General features: G+C 36.6%; 1 protein-coding gene across 2 annotated transcripts in view; it reads left to right on the top strand.

Annotated features, from left to right (window-relative positions):
- nphp4 (nephronophthisis 4) overlaps window positions 1-18174 on the top strand; it is a 222810-nt gene that overhangs the window by 131312 nt on the left and 73324 nt on the right. For both annotated transcript variants that reach the window (XM_077224388.1, XM_077224389.1), the window contains exons 9-10: window positions 13004-13174; window positions 15805-15934. In XM_077224388.1, coding sequence (XP_077080503.1) covers window positions 13004-13174; window positions 15805-15934 — 301 coding nt within the window. The remainder of the gene's footprint in view (window positions 1-13003; window positions 13175-15804; window positions 15935-18174) is intronic.

Raw genomic sequence — 18174 nt, forward strand, 5'->3', positions numbered from 1 at the left:
ACAGTTAACACTGTATATTTGTATTGACTTTGGGATTTAAGAGTTATTTCGGAGAGAGAAAGTAGATGAAAAAGTGAGGTGGACTGATTGATTGATTGTCAGACCTAATTGTGTGTGTAGTTGTTTTGCTTTTTTGTAATCCAATCTGCCTCGACATAATTGTTCTGGTTTCTTCTCCGCACTCCGGCTCTGTGGATCTCAATGTTATTATTAGTTTTGGATTTCTGTAATCTTTCATTGTGTCTCTGATGTCCTACTTTATGAATTATGGATATTCATCTGTCTGATGGCTGTGAAATCGCCAGTAGCCATCTGTAAAAGATGTTTGATCTTTCACCTTGATTGGTATATGCATTTATACAGTTTTTGTTGTTGTGAGGATTTAATCAGTTTCTAATGATGAATTCAGTCTTAATTCACTCTGTGTAGAGTTTCTGTCTACTTTCTAATTCTTCGGTATGCTTATAAACAAGAGCAGCTTAATTTCTGCCTCTGGCAATTTCCTATTTCTTATAATTGTATTCTTGTGTGGCAAAGTTTTGCTTGTTTTCTCTTTAAATTCACTTTAACATCTTTGTTCTCCAGACAGAGCCGCAATGTCGTGACTTTGATGTGGAATTCCTGTTAGTTATGTGCTTCAGTTAATCTCATCTGCGGTTTCTTTGATTCGATTTCGCTTTGAAGCTTTGCTCTGTTTTTAGAGGCTCATTGTTTAAAATGACGTAGCTAGGGCTTCATATGTATCTTGCAAAATGCAAAAAAATTTCAGACATAATCTTCTTTATTGGTGTCTTTCATTCAACTGATTTTGTGTTTATTAAGACAAATTAAATGCCATGACATGCTCATTTGGAGACTTTCAGGTATTCGGTTGGATCCATGGTGTCTATTGCAGCAAGACTTTTTTTTAAGCCAATCACACAAGCCGTAAATGTCATGTGACTAATCACTCTTGAGCTGCTGAAAAAATGACTTCCTGACGATGCTGATTAGTCAACTATGCATGTTGAATTTTTCCCTATGGATTTGTTTTATTTTCCAAATTAGGACTCCCACAGTGCTACTCCAACTTGCACCAGAATGCTTTTTGTATAGCATTGATAAGGTTTGAACTTCAGAACAATTCTACTGTAGATTCAGCTTGAATGTTTTATTCAGTTGCTTTAAAGCAGGCTTTTGTGTGTTTGCAGCACAGTTCTGACTGAAGTTTTGCTTCACGAGTGGACTTAAGGATTGATACCTCCTTACTATTCCGCCTTTTCACCCCCTTCCCATCAGTCCTGCTGGCAGGCCCAATGTAGCATAGCGCACACCCGCTGACAGTTCTTCACGCTGGGCTGCAGCTCACGGAAGCCTTGCACCCCTGTCCAGAGCCTCGCTCCAACCTCACCACCACCAGCCACTTTAATAGCTCAGCTTGTTACCAAAACCACCAGTTATCAATGTGTTCTCAGAGCTGGCTGTGACTCTGCACTGCTTTGATTTATTGTGTGGAAGCTGAGGGTAAAGGACATTATGCTGTTTTATGATCATTGCTGACTTGGGTGCCATGTCATTCCTTTGTTGCTGCCTGGGCACATTTGAGTTTTCTGCCATTTTAAATGGTTACTTATGATGGCTTGTGTTCATAGGGTTTGTTCTGAGAAGTGTTCAAATCATGTGCAATACCTCTTTGTTTTACTACTGAAGTTGTGAGGGTTTCATCACTGTGAATTTCAAAGTCCACAGCTTCAGCTCTATTGCTTTATATATGATAATTATTTGATTGATTGTAATTTGTTCTTGATTTTTCATCTCACGGGTCTCTTAAGTTATAACTTAAGTTACATGCAAATAAGTTTGAAAACCTCCTGAATCTTATTAAGATTGAGGTCATTTTCATATTGCTGGTTTTGTTTGCTCTGAATTACCACACTCTGCATTGCATTCCAACTTCTGTAGTTTTAAAGTTGGCGTGAAATAAAATTCACCCTATCAATAATGCATCTTATCTTGAACAATAAATCTGTGCATCTTATTTGAACAATGTACTTTTTTTGTTTTGACATAATGTTTAATCAAAATGACAGACTTCTCGCTGGTGACGTATGCAGGACTTTTTCAGTCATTTGGTCAAACCTGCCCCTGCAAGCTCAAGTTCATCTGCCTCCACTTTTGAGTGCAACTCCCTCATCTTAAAATCCAATCAGCAACCTGTGTACAGAACCCCACCCTACATTTTTTTCCACTTTTTCGATAATCTGCTACACTCGGATGTACGTATTGTGACTTAAAATAGAATATGTATTGTAATGTGTATATAAATTATGTATTTAATACAGACTTCCCTGAGCCTTGATGTTGCGGCTGTATATCCATGCCATTCTTGTTTTTCGATCAATGGCCAGGAATGATAGCAATTAATGTGTTATATAGAAGACATAATTCTAATCAGAGTCATCTCCAGAGAGAGATTCAGCATCAATCTCCTCAAAAGCTCTCTCAGAGCGGGAAACGCTCCAGAATGAAATTGTGTTGACTCCAGCGAGAGGGGAGCTTGGAAGCTGACAAGGAGGATTCTGGGTAAATTATGTAGCAGCGATTATTTCCATCTTCAGACCATGTTAGGTTGAACAAAAGCTGGGGAACTTCAGTTTAAATATCGGAACTGTTCTAAGGATTATGTAAAGATTTGAAAGAATTGTCTCCTTAGTGGAAAATGAGCTCCGTGCGGAGTCTACACCTTTATGAATAGAACACTATTAGAAAGAGTTTCCTGGAGTTGGTGCTTTACTTAGAAATATAGTTACCAGTTAATATCCCAGCATATGTTATGTACCACACCAGATGTCAGTAATGTAAGAGTGCATATCAGTTCATTTTGCTTTAATTAAAGCAGCACTCGAGCTACGTGGAGTTCACATGAATATAAATATCACAAATCTGTTTGAAAAATCTTAAATATTTCTTATTCTTTATACATCATAATTCAAAATTAGATGTTTGAATCTCAGATTTTCACTAATATATTATATTATATCGTATTATTATATAATATATATACTAATTAAATGTATTAAATATAATTATGAGCCGCAGCCCTATTTAGACTCGACTTTTTTTTATAGGCTGTTATAATATGGTGGCGCCAAATAATTTTTTAACCCAGGTGCTGAGGGGGTGGTAGATATAAATACTGTTTATAAATGAGCAAAAATGGGACACTTAATAATATTTAATTATTTTAATTATGACAAGTAAAGTATTCATTTTATTAATTAATTTAAATTAAATTAACAAGCAACAAGTGCATTTGTAAATCCGGTGACACGCGTCCATTGATTTTTATTAATACAACTTTTCTGTCAGTGCTGCAAAGATTAAGTTGATGATCCCCATCTCCTAGTGAACGCGCATATATAGAGAGAAATGCAAATCATGGATTACATAATCAGAAGGTATAGGCTAGCCTTTTTCTTTTCGTTTTGAATAGTTTCGTTTAAAGAAATTGACGATTGATATCTCCGTAGTGAACGCGCATAGAGAGAAATGCACATCATGGATTAAATAATCAGCGAGTTGCCTATTTCTTTTCGTTTTGAATTGTTTTGTTTAATGAAATTTCAAGCTTTATTTAGATATAGGCCTATCTGTCATGTCTGTGAGACATACACTGAGTTTCGGTTAATTTATGATGAGATTTCAATGCAAGTGACTAGGGCTGCAACTAACGATTATTTTAATAATCGATTAATCTGTCGATAATTTTTTCGACTAATCGATTAATCGGATAAAAAAACTGAAGGAAAAAAAGCATTAATTTCCAACCCTTTATTCAAAAACAGAACTGACAGTGCAAATTCACAGTGCAAAAGATCTTCAGAAAGTGCACAAACAGGTCACTCCTTGAACATCCCTGGCTGTTAAAGTAATAATAATAATAAAAAAAATGGACTAACACAAAAAACATACACATGTATGCTTTACATCTGCCAAATATATAGGCTTTTTTAAAATAGTGAACAAAAAGATGTATATTTTTGTAAAAAGGGACCTGAGCTGTTAGAACAATAAATAATTTGATTTTAAAATGATTTGTTTGAACGTCAGAACTTGCTCTCTACACTACACTCACAGACGCACACACTCACAAAGTCTCACACTCACAGACGCACACAATCACAAACTCTCACACTCACAGACGCACACATTCACAAACTCTCACACTCACAGACGCACACACTCAAACTCTCACACTCACAGACGCACACACTCAAACTCTCACACTCACAGACTCTCACACTCACAGATGCACACACTCACAAACTCTCACACTCACAAACTCACACTCACAGACGCACACACTCACAAACTTGTGTGTTGTTTGTTTTTTGTCAAATATGTTGTAATCTAACAAAATGTTTGACATTATTTGACAAGCACATGCACACAAAAGACAAGTCTCGTGCAGTCGGATAATAGGTAATAATAATAGCAACAATAATAATTACAACAGAAGATAATATCTCTAGTCTATCCTAATATTAATTATAAATACAATGTATATAAAATATATACAATGGATTGACCACCTCATATGGTGTGTAAGGCCTATTTTGCAGCTCATCCATTCGGAGCATATAGTGAAGTTTCTCGGAGTCATTTAGAATGAAAAATTCAGTGCTGCAAATTGTGGAAAAAATATTCCTCTTGAAGTGGTACTTGGGACAGACAAGAAAGTGTTTTCATCTTCTGCCTATCTGATTGAAATCACAGTATGCTAATTCAGTGGTAAAAATGTAATTGGTTTTATTTATTGTTGTCCATTTATCGAACTTCCATGCCTCTTAATAATTACATTCCTATGTACCAATTTACTAATGCTCGGACACACTCGGTCTCTCTCACGCGCAGACACACTCGGTATCTTTTGCACACTGTTGCTCGCGCGCTGACACACTCGGTCTCTCTCGCGCGCAAACACACTCGGTATCTTTTGCACACTGTTTGCTCGCGCGCTGACACACTCGGTCTCTCTCGCGCGCAAACACACTCGGTATCTTTTGCACACTGTCGCTCGCGAGCTGACACACTCGGTATCTCTCGCGCGCAGACACACTCGGTATCTTTCGCACACTGTTGCTCGCGCGCTGACACACCCGGTCTCTCTCGCGCGCACAACCAGTCCGGCGCCTCATAGCTCTGCTCCGCGCTGAACACATTTTTTTATACTCAAACATCTCCGCGACTTATTGATAGTCGCGCGACACAACGAATCGATAATGAAATTCGTTGCCAACTATTTTAATAATCGATTTTAATCGATTTAATCGATTCGTTGTTGCAGCCCTACAAGTGACTGCGGCGCGCCAGCGCACGATCATGTCATGATTATGTTGTCTGCTATATTTGATTCTTATTTATTAAATCCAGGCAATTGGTTGATAAAAAATTTATTAAAATTAAGATACAATTTATACAAAACGAAATTCACTTCAAAGAAAGGCCTTTTACAAAATGAAACTTAATTAAGTGGTCAATGTCTGACTCCCGATGCATCTCATCTTACTCGTGCTGTTCAGTTTTCATTATCAACGTAAAAAAAAAAACATTATAATATTTTAACAAATATAAACTAATGCGCTTATTTAATGAACTCGGGGCAAAATGCATCCTCGCACCACTGAGTGTGTGGTTGTTTCGGAGATGTGACATTAGGTTAGAGGTGTTTCCATCTCTTGCGGTCACCTTTTTTATTGCAACATTTACAAATTGCCTCGTCAGTATTTACCGCCTCTCCCTTCTCTCTCTCTCTCTCTCTCTTTCCTCTCTTCCTTCACACTGTCACTTGATGACAACTACATAAGCATTTTAGGCATTGAATAAATTATATTTATATATTATATATATAAGTACCAGTAATGCGGTATTGAAACTGATACCGTTGCTATTTTAAGACCCGCGGTATACGATATTACCGTAATACCGCCCAACCCTAATATATATATATATATATATATATATATATATATATATATATATATATATGTGTGTGTGTGTGTATATATATATGTGTGTATTTATATGAATGTATGTATGTATGTATGTAGTTTATGTTTTTAATAATACCTGTACATATTTAAATTAATTAAATTATTGTATTGTGTATTATACTACTGGATTATGTTACAATCATAGAACAGTATTTGCATTTGACAATATTACATTTAAATATTCAAAATGTTATTTTAAAATGTAATAAAATAGATACATTCTAATACAATGGAATTTTAATATTAAAATTAAATATATCAAGTCTATTCAATTTTATTTTGTATTTTGTCTGCAGGAAATGACAGTGCTTTGTCTGAGAACAAGGTTTCTTTTGAATGATCATAATTAAGTTTGTGAATTTGTGACATTTGTACACAAGGACGATTGTGCCATAGTGGGTCTGAGACATAGACTGTAAAAAAATATGGACGTAGTGTCCGTGACGTCACCCGTAGGTTTCTGAAGAGTGCTTTTGAAGCCTAAAGTAGGCGGGGCCAACCGTCGCCATCTTGGCATCGCGTCAGCTCTCGTCACTTCCGGATAAAAGAAAATGGGCAAAGAGGCGGAGCGTGGGTGGAGCTGAGGTACTAATGCTATGCTAATGCTATGCTAATGTGGGGCAGTCATGGCCTAATGGTAGCAGAGTTGGACTGGTGACCCAAAGGTTGCTGGTTCAATTCCAGTACCGGCAGGAATATGACTGAGGTGTCCTTGAGCAAGGCACCTAACCCCCAATCGCTCCCCGGGCGCCACTCAAGGCTGCCCGCTGCTCCGGGTGTGTGTATCCACGTTTGCAGTGTGTGTGTTCACTACTCACTATTCTGCTCCTAATGTGTGTGCACTTACTTGGATGGGTTAAATGCAGAGGTCAAATTCCAAGTATGGGTTACCATACTTGGCCATCACGTGTCACTTTCACTTTCACTTTCACTACTGGCCTCGTGCTAAAGTGACAGCTGAATGTAGAAGTAAAGCCAATAGTTAAAGTTCATGTTTTTGCCCTTCAAAATACTATAATAATTAAAAGACGTAACTAAAAGTGAGACTATGTGTATCGGGATGCATTATTATTCTGCTAGTTAAAAATGTATTATCATGCAGTAACTTACAATATTGCTCTGAGCTTGTGCGTGTGACAGTGATTCATGCGCATACATGTCAGTCAGTGCGGCATCGCACGTCAAGTTCATCAAGAGCTTTATTCAGTTCAGTTGATTTTAAAATCTGATTTTGGCCGCTTCTCAATTTCTCAAATGGGTTAAACCAAAAATATTACCTCAGAAGTTCAAGTAAATGCACTAGAAATCCGCGCTCATTCAAGGGTGTGTATCTATTGCATGGACGGAGAGAAAGCACTGACACCTGCAGGATTTTCTCACGATACTTTTTATTTAACACTTAAAAGTTTGAGAGCAACGGTACCGCATAACGAGTGTAGCCTGTACAGTATACTCCAAAAAGCAACGAAATTGTCAGACATCCATTAGTGCATGCGAGGAAAACAACTGGAAATACAACGCTGGTTGTTCTCTTCATACTCGACACCGACGGAATCCAACGGCGTGGGCAAAGGTATAATGCGTGTATTAAATTGTATGAAATAATCCCGAAAAAAGCACAAACACTGCAGAGATGGCAAGTACAGCAGCTGAGGGTGACGTTAACAGAGACAAACGTCGGCTAGCAGTTATAGCAGCCTCAATCCACCAGTCACGCAAGTGGCCACGCCCTTAATTATGCAGAACTTTAAGGCTTAATATAATTTAAACGGATGAGGTGTAAAAAAATTCACCCCCCTCACAGTTGTCATGAAGGGCAAAATTAGCTATATAGACCAAAACCACTTTTTGCTCCAGGCTGTAAACATATTTTTTTCTGCTGTAAAGTTGGCAATTTTAACATGGGGGAGATACAGATTTGACTCACTTTTGCAGCCTGCCTCAAGCGGTCAGTCGATGAATTGCAGTTTAATTCACTTCCGTGTTGGTTTCAAGAGAGAGACGGGGAGGTTGCCGCTTGGTCTGAGACTGAGGGACTGTTGTCCCTATCGCTAAAGCTAATGGTAAATCTCTCACTATCTCTCTCTCTCATCCTGTGAAGTGTGAAATACATCTCTGTGAGAGAGATAAAGCTCTTGTATTAAGGCTCTTTGCTGAACTGGAGAGTATTTACCATACAGCCTATATATCACTGGCCACATACATCAAACCTCAGAGGGAGGTGGGAGGGAGAGAAAGGGGGGCTGAATAATTCCTTCTCTCTCTCGCTCTTTTTCTATCATGATTAATTATGGTGAGCTGAGCCTGACCAGCTCATTTATTGATTGACTTTAATGCCTGATCTCAAGGGATTGTAGCTAAGCCGAGAGGAGGCTAAGTTCTCCCGTTTTTCTCTCTCTTTATCATCTTTATTTTAGTTTATTTCAATCTATCTACTTAGTTTGTGTACTTGTCAGATGTGTACATGTTGTGAGATAAAAGGATGACATGTTCTCATCTGTGTGATTATGGCTGCTAATGTTTCATTCTGGAAATTGTTTCAGGCAGCACAGTTTCCAAATAAGAAATCACTGTCCAATTGGTTGTCTGTTTATTTGGTAAAAAATTAATACCAGTGATAATTGAATTAAGTTTTATATAAATATATTTTAATGTTTGTTATTTATTTGTTGTTAATATTGTTGTTATTATTATTACAAATACAATTAAATGTGTTTATTTTTATTATGAGTGTACAGTGTTTCCCCTAGGATTCTTTTTTGGGGGGGGGGGGGGGGGGGGGTGTACTGCTAGTGTTGCGGAGCGGGCGTGTTACGGATACGTGGTGTAATTTTTTTGCAATCAAAAAGCATGTCTAATTAATTGAAATCATGTATTATGAATCATTAAACAATACTTTTTTTTAAAATATATGAAAAAAAATGTCACACTAATTAATTCTGCGCTAATTCGCACTAACACTAATTCTGTGTTGTGTTTTTTCTGGTAATAAAATGAAGACATAAAACAAAAATTGTATCATTTTTCATCAATTTTAATCACGTGAAATTAAATAAACTTTTTGTCAAATAACTTGCTGCACAATGAGCTTTACTGTTAAAATTAAAACATGGATTATTCCTTAAAAATTTCAGTTTTGATGATAATTTATTTGGATTAGTGTTAGTGTATTATTACATTGGGACATATCTAAATTCTAATGTACAACAGTAATATATTTCTGTCAAGTTAAACCGAACTTTTATTTTGACGGGTTGCCGTGAAGACCTTTTGAGTTTCTGTGTGTTTATGTCATGATGATAGTTGTTCTCAAATGAAGCGGTTAAATGATCACGAAGTAGGGTTGGGAACATACTGGCCGTTTCTCAATATGCGTTCTTGTCTGTACTTGTGTTCTTGTGGACTTGTGAAACGTCATCAGTCGCTGCCCAAGTACTGTCCCAATTCAAAGTTCACATCTAGCCAAGTCCAGTTCAAATCCCCGGATGTGTTCTTGATCCGCCCCGTTTACCGAGGATGCATCGAGAGGTGACTTGTGCGCGTGATTTTTTTTCCCAAACCACTTCAGTGGAAATCCCGCCCTGCAGCCGATTTAAAAGTTTTCATTGGTCATGTCAATCACTGTACTGATTGCCTACACCAAACACTGATCCCTAAACCTACCCGTCACTGTAACCTAAACCAATGAAATCGGCTGCAGGGCGAGATTTCCACTGAAGTGGTTTGGGAAAAAAAATCACGCGACTTGTGCGGACTTGAGACAGCCAGGTATCCCAGAATGCATCTCGCACCAACCAGCAAGCGTCAATAGCAGAGGAGAAAACCCGCGTAATATCAAAATACTATTGTTATTGTGTAATGAAATGTAATTTTAAGAGTGTTTCAGGAGAGAATGTAGTTGTTTAAAGCTCAAATCTGTGGTTTATTTATAAAGATAGCGCCTATTTGAAAAATGTATCTGACGCTTTCGGAGTTGTGAGATCCAGGTGATCACCGGGTGTTCAACGCCCATCAACCCCGACTGGAACAGCTTTGCCTCGGCTAGTGCGTCTGACGTGTGCCGCTGGCTCTGGTGTCTCTAAACATGACGGATATTCGTCGTGTCGATCTTTGGTCTCACACTCATTAATCTATATTTGTTCCATGGCAAATCGTTTTGGCTGAGGGCAAAGTGAAGTTTCATAACTTTATATATTTAGGCTATTTAACTTTGTAGCCTAATTGTTTGCTTAATTTCTCATTGTAAGTTAGCTTCTTATACCTTTATACTGGATATTATTGATCAGTAAAAATTACATTTAACAAAAAGAGACAGGGTTGTTTTTTTATTTTATATACTTTAAAATAGATATATATTTTTATATTTATTTTAACATTCTCTTCACTATATGTAAAATCAAAATGACACAACCCTGTCTCTCTTTGACAAATGGCAATACAAATCAAGAATGTTTCATATTTTTAAAATAAAATAAAAAAAGAAGCAGGGTTGTGTTTTAATATTTCATGTTGTTATAAATATGCAGTGAAGATAATTAATGTACACGTTGCCTGAACCACAATTGTGTGGCCATTTAGGCTAATATGTTTAAGTTTTTTTTTTGTTTTTTTTTATGAAAAGAGGCAGTGGTGTTTTCTAAAATATTTCGTTTTATTGTTGACGAAAAGAGGCAGAGTTGTAGCATATTTCGTTTGATGCCTAAAATATACAATTTCGTATGCTATTTCATCACTCAATTCACTTCTGAGAACATTGGATGCGAGAAATCAACTGAAGATTTCAGATATTGGCATTTTTACGAAAATGTATGGCGAGTCGTAAATGTTTGAGTTCTGTATGAGGGTATTGCGCAATAACCGCAAGAACACATCGTCTCAAACTGTCAGCAGCGTTCTGTGTGCTCGTCACCTTGCAAGTTCATTCTTCCAAGAACAACTAGCAAGAGCGTTCTCCCCAAGAACACAAGTCCGTTCTTTGCATTCTTGGTTTTGAGAAACACCCATTGTCTATGGTTGGGAATCGTAAGAAATTTTTCGGTTCCGATTCCGGTTCCGCCAAACGATTCCGGTTCCGGTTCCCATTCAATAAAAATTATTAAAACTAATACAAATAGTAGTACGGGGAAAATACACAATCCTTTTTGTGTTTTATTTCTGATAGGCCCTACTTGTCAAATGAGTTTAACAGACTGGCAATGTCAACAAATGCAACATATTATTTAGCAATATTTTTTTCTGAAGGAAAATAAAAAATGTTGCATTCTCAAGGATAATTTGGGACCTCTCCTATATCTTATTGTATATCCAGCAGTGGAATACCCTCTCAGAAGGGGTAGAATATGCTTGAACACACATGTAAGATCCAGACAGGTGAAACATAATATTTTTTAAATCGGTTTGAATGATTGATTTCTGTGAAACTTCACTTGTTTCCTTACTGGATTAAAGTGCTCTAGCAGTTAATAAACAGAAATGCATGCGTCTTGCGGAAGAACATTGTAGCCGGAGCTACTTCTCTATGTTTATGTCAATGACGCGAGTGAGTCACGCAGGCACTGGGCTACTCCGCAGCAGTGCCGAACCGACCAGTGTAAAGTAGTCTGAGTCTAAACGCTTATTACAGCCTTACCGTAGTGATTCAGGATAAGACAAAAACAAACACGTTTTGAAAAAAGGCATTCATGATGTAATCGCTCATTATATACATTTTGTAAATTCTGAAGCGAATTTTCGTTATTTGAAGCGACTTTCAAAAGGTGATTAACTGTTTTAACATCAGTGTTTATTCTCGAACTATAAACTTTTATCTCAGTACTTCTGTGATCATTTGAATATTTTTAACACAGAAATATCGATACTGTGTTGTTGAAAAGACAGAAAGTAAAGCTAACGTTAGATGTTTCATGTCAGCGACAGCGCAAACAGATTTGAATGTCCCGGTGTGAAGTTTTTGTCATTTAGGAATAAGATCGCGTGGGTGTTTGAATCGAGATCGTTTAAAGATTAATGGTGCAGCTCTACTGTCTTATTCTCTCTCTCTGCGTTGATATCTGACGCAATTTTTTTTAACTTGTTATACGAATAGCGCGAGGGACAGTGCATTCATTACAATTTTAATATTTATGTGGTGAGACGTCGCTATTAAAGGATAAGCTCCCAGCACTTCGTCCACACATCGCATCAGAACCAAAAACACTACCGGTTCTGCATAAGAACCGGTTCTCGGTTCCCAACCCTATTACGAAGTGACTTTCAGAGTGGATCTAGAGCCTGAGAGGAAGTTCATGCGTTTGTGTCTTCATATAGGCCAAAAAATAGCGCAAGCGTCACACGTGCTTCAGTGTGTGTGTGTGTGTGTGTGGTAAATGAAACTGCGCGTCGGCGGCACCATTCATTCACACAGAACATGCAGGATTCGTATTTAAATAGTCTTTGTGTTTTAATATTCACACACACTAGTCTACATCGCGATTTGATTTCAAGTGTACTGAACTGCTTTCTATTTTTTCCTCAAATTTACAAATTCCGTGAAATTCCGCGTTATACACTAAATTCCTTTTTTATGACTGGATTTCGTCAGCATTTTAGGGGGGGCGGGGGTCGTTTTGGGGGGGCGGGGCGCCCCCCCAAAACAATGGTAGGGGAAACACTGAGTGTATACAATATATGAATGATAATAAAATTTAAGAATATAAAATCTAATAATAATATATAAAATAATGTTTTATATTTAAGTGATTTAATTGACATTTTCCTAATAATAGTGATAAAAGCCCCCCCAAAAAAGAATGCTTAATCTTGGTTTATGTCAAGCAATCATGACTTTAATATATCTCTCTAACCAAGTAAGTCATGTTCAAAGAGTGACACCCTGTTCTGATGATTTGAAACATCAGACGGTGCTATTCGAGGACAAACTGAAAGAAAAAAATTTCTCTTTCTTTGTTTCTTTCTCTCTTTTTTCTCGCTAGTTGACATCCACAGCTGTGCACAGAGCAGCGTTTATGCAGTGTGTGCGCTGGTGTGCTTGGAGTCTGTTTTCGGATCCTGAGGGCCCCGGAGAGAACGTGTGCCTCAACTTGCAGGGCGGTGCACTCCCCAACCCTTGGGGTGTCATGGTCTACTCTGGAAGCACACAGCAGGTAATGATTGAACACATACAAACACACATTGGAATAATAGTAATATCACACAATGTGCCACTCCCATGCAGGCTGTTTTCGAGTCCTTATGCAATGCCTCTAAACAGAAGGTTGCAATTAAATTAATGGTGGCAGACTAATTATGTAATTATACATTAAGAGTATAGTGCTTAAAGAAATACGACTCTGTTGTGGCTTAAAGAAATACGACTCTATTATGGCATTAATGGTACTGATTAAGAAGGAAGACAAAGTGAGAATATTTGGCTTATATGAGGACAACATTTGTGGAAACTCATGCAAGTCATAGTTCTAAGATCAGAGGTCAGTAATAATTGTCACGTGAGTGATAAAAGAGAGATTTTATGAGTCATTTAAACACACACACACACACACACACACACACACACACACACACACACACACACACACACACACACACACACACACACACACACACACACACACGTCTGGTTCGCTATCTTTGTGGGGACTCTCCATAGGCATAATGGTTTTTATACTGTACAAACTGTATATTCTCTCCCCTTACAGTAATCCTACCCCTAAACCTACACATCACAGAAAACTTTATGCATTTTTACATTTTCACAATTAAAAGATTAATTTATTAAACCATTTCCCTCGTGGGGTCTGCTGGCTGGTCCACACAATGTAGGTGATCTCAGGTTTTACTATCCTTGTGGGGACAATTGGTCCTCGCAATGTAATATAAACAAAGGCACACACACACACACACACTACCTTCATATATATATATATATATATATATATATATATATATATATATATATATATATATATAACATATACATATACATACATATACATATACAAATATATATACTACCGTTCAACTGTATTGGGTCAGTCGGTCAGTAATAATATTATCATTATCTTAATTTAATTCTGCTTTTGTTTTACATGTTTGTAATATTTAAAACTGTTTTCTTTTTTAAATGGTATTTTATTCTTGTGATGGCAAAGCTGAATTTTTAGCAGCCATTACTCCAGTCGGCAGTGTCACAAGATCCTTCAGAAATCATTCTAATATGCTGTTTTTGTGCTCAAGTAACATATCTTATCATCATCAATGTTGAAAACATTTGTGTTGGCTCATATATTTGTGGAAACCTGTGATATTTGTTCAGGATTCTTTGGTAAAAAAAAAAGAAAGCTCAAAAGAACAGCATTTATTTAAAATATAAATCTTTTGTAATTTTCTAAATGCCTTTACTGTCATTTTTTATCAATTCAATGTGTCCTTGATGAGTAAAGGCATTAATTTCTTTAAAACAAACTTCTGACCCCAAACTTTTGAACAATAGTGTATATGTTTGTTTCACTGGGATCTGCATGCCAAGCTACCTCTTGCAGTAATCCTTCAGCGTCACACAGATTGTTTTGTTTTATTCAGTCATAAGCTGAATGGGAAGCTAAACACTGTAAAAGTGTGACGAAATGTGCCAAGCGGAAAGCGCTGCATGATTGAGCTGAAATGTTTAATTTGGTCTACTTTTCTTGATGCATTTTGCTTTCAGAATAAAACGTTTTATAGAAGAGCAACATTGTGAAAAATAAGAAAAAATCCAATAGATTGAGCTATTATTAGTTATTGTGTTTTACAGTTTAAATAAAGCATAAATCCAGAACTAATCCAACACTGACCTCAGTGAATACAATCTATCATAAGATAACTGATAAATAATAAATGCATGTTGTAATATAATAACTAAATATAATATACTAATAAATAATACATTTGCATCTCAAATTTTTATTGTACATAGTAACATAGTAATTATTATAATTTGAAATTGGCACTTTTAAATAAAAAATGTTGAGACCTACTAGACCCTGGCAACTAGATCTTAATATCGAGCTCATTTCAGCACTTAGAAATTATTACATGATATTCTTCATTATCTGAAACTAACCCAGACACCCAGGCAGCTCAACAGTGTGTCCATGTTGTCCTCACTGAGACTAACCACTAGAACCATCATAACCGTTTTATTAGCCTGTTAGCTGTCTCCTCAATTGTACTAATATCATATTAAAGTCGATTAACATGATTAGGAAAATGTGGGCTGCAGCTCTTTCACCATGGCAACTTTCCCAGGCCATATAGTTACACAAAGTGCTCCATCAGTGATGATGAATAAATTTGGACTGAATTTGTGAGTATTTCACACTCTAGAGGTCATACTACCTGCTTGCTTAGGTTTGTGTGGAAGTATAAAGACCAATTACATTGAGCTGAAGGTTATGTTTAAGTCATACATTAGCAAAGAGATTATTTTAAGGTCAAGTGTGTGACCTTTAAAATACCCTCCTCCCCAAACTAACGCCATTGGATGAGCGCATTTTGCTGTGTTGGGCTGGTTGGGAGCAATCAATCTTCAGATGGCTTATTTATAGTTATGAAGAAAGTATTTAAATGTCGAAAAAAATGACACACTTAGGTTTTAATTAGAAATAAAAGAGATTGAATTGTTTAAACGAGGCAAAACTAGGTTGAACAGTTGAGAGAAAATAAACAAAGTACTTAACATCTGGTAAACATTCATGAGTACAGTCCCTTGAAAGAAAGTTTTGCAATTTTCTCACAGACAAATTCAGGAAAATGTGTCATCAAGTTCAAGTTTTCATCTAGTGTGGAAGGAGCTTCTTGCAGCACGACATTAAAAGTGAGCCACCGGGAAACGTCACCACCTAAGAAGTTACTTTCAGCATCCCAAGGTGAGTTACGGTTTATTGTTGTTTTTCTGCTCAGATTTGAGACCTTTCATTTGCGTCTTGTGCGAATATACAAGGCTGTGTGATGCCCCAACCTGAGAGGTAATCAAAGAGACTACACAGAAATTAAACATTGCTCTCAGTGGAAGGTCTGCATTCAGTGCAGCTACATATCCAGACAATTGTCTTGCATTAGTCACAGAAATACAGGCGTTTTAAAGTTATTTGCAAGTATATACTTTTTTCTTGTCTCTTTACTGACTATTTAAATGTGCAGTATAAATAAGCAAGTAAAACTTCAGATTGCTCAGCTGTGTTGGTTGAGTTGTTGTCAAAAAAATCCTTTGCACTGTCATACCTGTCCATTTAATGATGTACAAAACAGGTTGTTTCCTGGCTTTATGTACATGTAAATAGGAGGTTAACAATAAGAAGATCCTCCAAAAGTTCTTAAATTTAGATTATTCACCGGGCATACAATACTATTCAAAATTCTGGAGTCAGCAAGATTTTTTTTTTATTCAACAAGGATGCATTAAAAGAAATAGTTCACCCAAAAATGAAAATGAAATATGGATACCTGGAAAAATCCATCGTTTCGCTTCAGAAGGCCTTTATTAACCCATTACTTTCATGATGGATGGATGGATGTGCTTTTTGGAGCTTCAAAAACTCCAATGACATTCAATGCACTATTCAATGACATTATAAAGCTTGGAAGAGCCAGAATATTTTCTAGTATAACTCTGATTGTGTTTGGCTGAAAAAAGAAAGTCATACCTAGGATGGCTTGAGGGTCAGTAAATTATCGGATCATTTTTATTTTGGGGTGAACTATTCCTTTAAATTGATGAAAAGTGACAGCAAAGACATATATAAAAAATATATTTAAAAATTAAAAATATATTTAAAAAAAATTTATACTGTCTTTTTTAACTTTCTATTCATCAAATAATCCTGAAAACAAATATATATATATCATGAGCAGCAAATCATTTCTGAAGGATCATGTGACACTGAAGACTGGAGTAATGGCAGCTTTGCCATCACAGGAATAAAATACATGTACATTCTGCACAAAAGCCCTAAAATATGTCTACTCAGACTCGAAAGAGTTTATTTTCAATGTTGTAAATAGAGTAGACATATATTAAGTAATATTTTATTAAAAAAGTATTATATTATATATATTTAAACATATTTTAATAAAGCTTATTCAGTCTTTTTGTCCTTGACTGTCAAGTATTATGTACTGGTTTCCCATAAACAGAATTGTGAATAATGTAAAATTTCTGTAATGAATTGTTGTGGATTTGATCCTGAATAGTTTGAAAAATAATTGTCCATGCCCAAGTGAATCACCCCTAATATGTTATGGGCAAATAATTACAAGATTAATTACTACTAATTACTTCTCCATCACAATATCTGCCTTCCAATTAAAAGGAGTTTTTGCATATCACTCATTTCACAGTTTCAGATAGAAATCAGCTCATTGTGGGTGAGATGTTTGGAGGTTGGGGAACTGACCCACCAGCACGACTTCTGCAGTGCTGTGCGGGTGAAGTGTGCTCTGGTCAATTTGAATCTCTCAGGTTTTGCCACCTCATATAGTCAAGGGCAGAATGAAAGAAGACAGCAATATATGCTTGCTGTCTTCTTTCGCTCTTGCTTTTTTTTAACTCCTCTTCACTTGAGCTGTACCTTCTTGGGTAAAGAGGGCTGAAGCTTGTGGCCTGAGGGCCAGGCACTCTGCCAAGTCTGTCATTTCTCTATCTCTCTTTTCTGAGGCATGGATTCCCTACATGCATGAATCTTCAAATGCCTTACCATCTTTCTATCTCTTTTACTGTCTATGAGATTTCTTCATTAATATTAACATAGCGTAGAACAAAGCAGAATTAAATTGAGCCAAATAATGACATTTGGACTTCTTTAGAGCTGCTTCATAGCTGAATCAAATTTGTTTCATAATTGATGAATTGACTGCAACATGTCAATTCAATTGAATCAACATTGAAGTGACCTGAGCTGAATATCGACACTGTTGTCTTTTGTAGAGCAACTTATTGCTGATCAGTCCACGAACTTTGCACTATTATTGAACTGAACTGAATCAACACTGAACTGAACACAGACATTATTGTCGTCTATAGAGCTGCTTTATATACTGAACAAAATTATAAACGCAACACTTTTGTTTTCGTCCCCATTTTTCATGAGCTGAACTCAAAGATCTAAGA

Source organism: Siphateles boraxobius, unplaced genomic scaffold (genome assembly GCF_051911475.1).
Source record: "Siphateles boraxobius isolate OS27281-9 unplaced genomic scaffold, OSU_SipBor_1 9, whole genome shotgun sequence".
NCBI classification, from domain to species: Eukaryota; Metazoa; Chordata; class Actinopteri; order Cypriniformes; family Leuciscidae; genus Siphateles; species Siphateles boraxobius.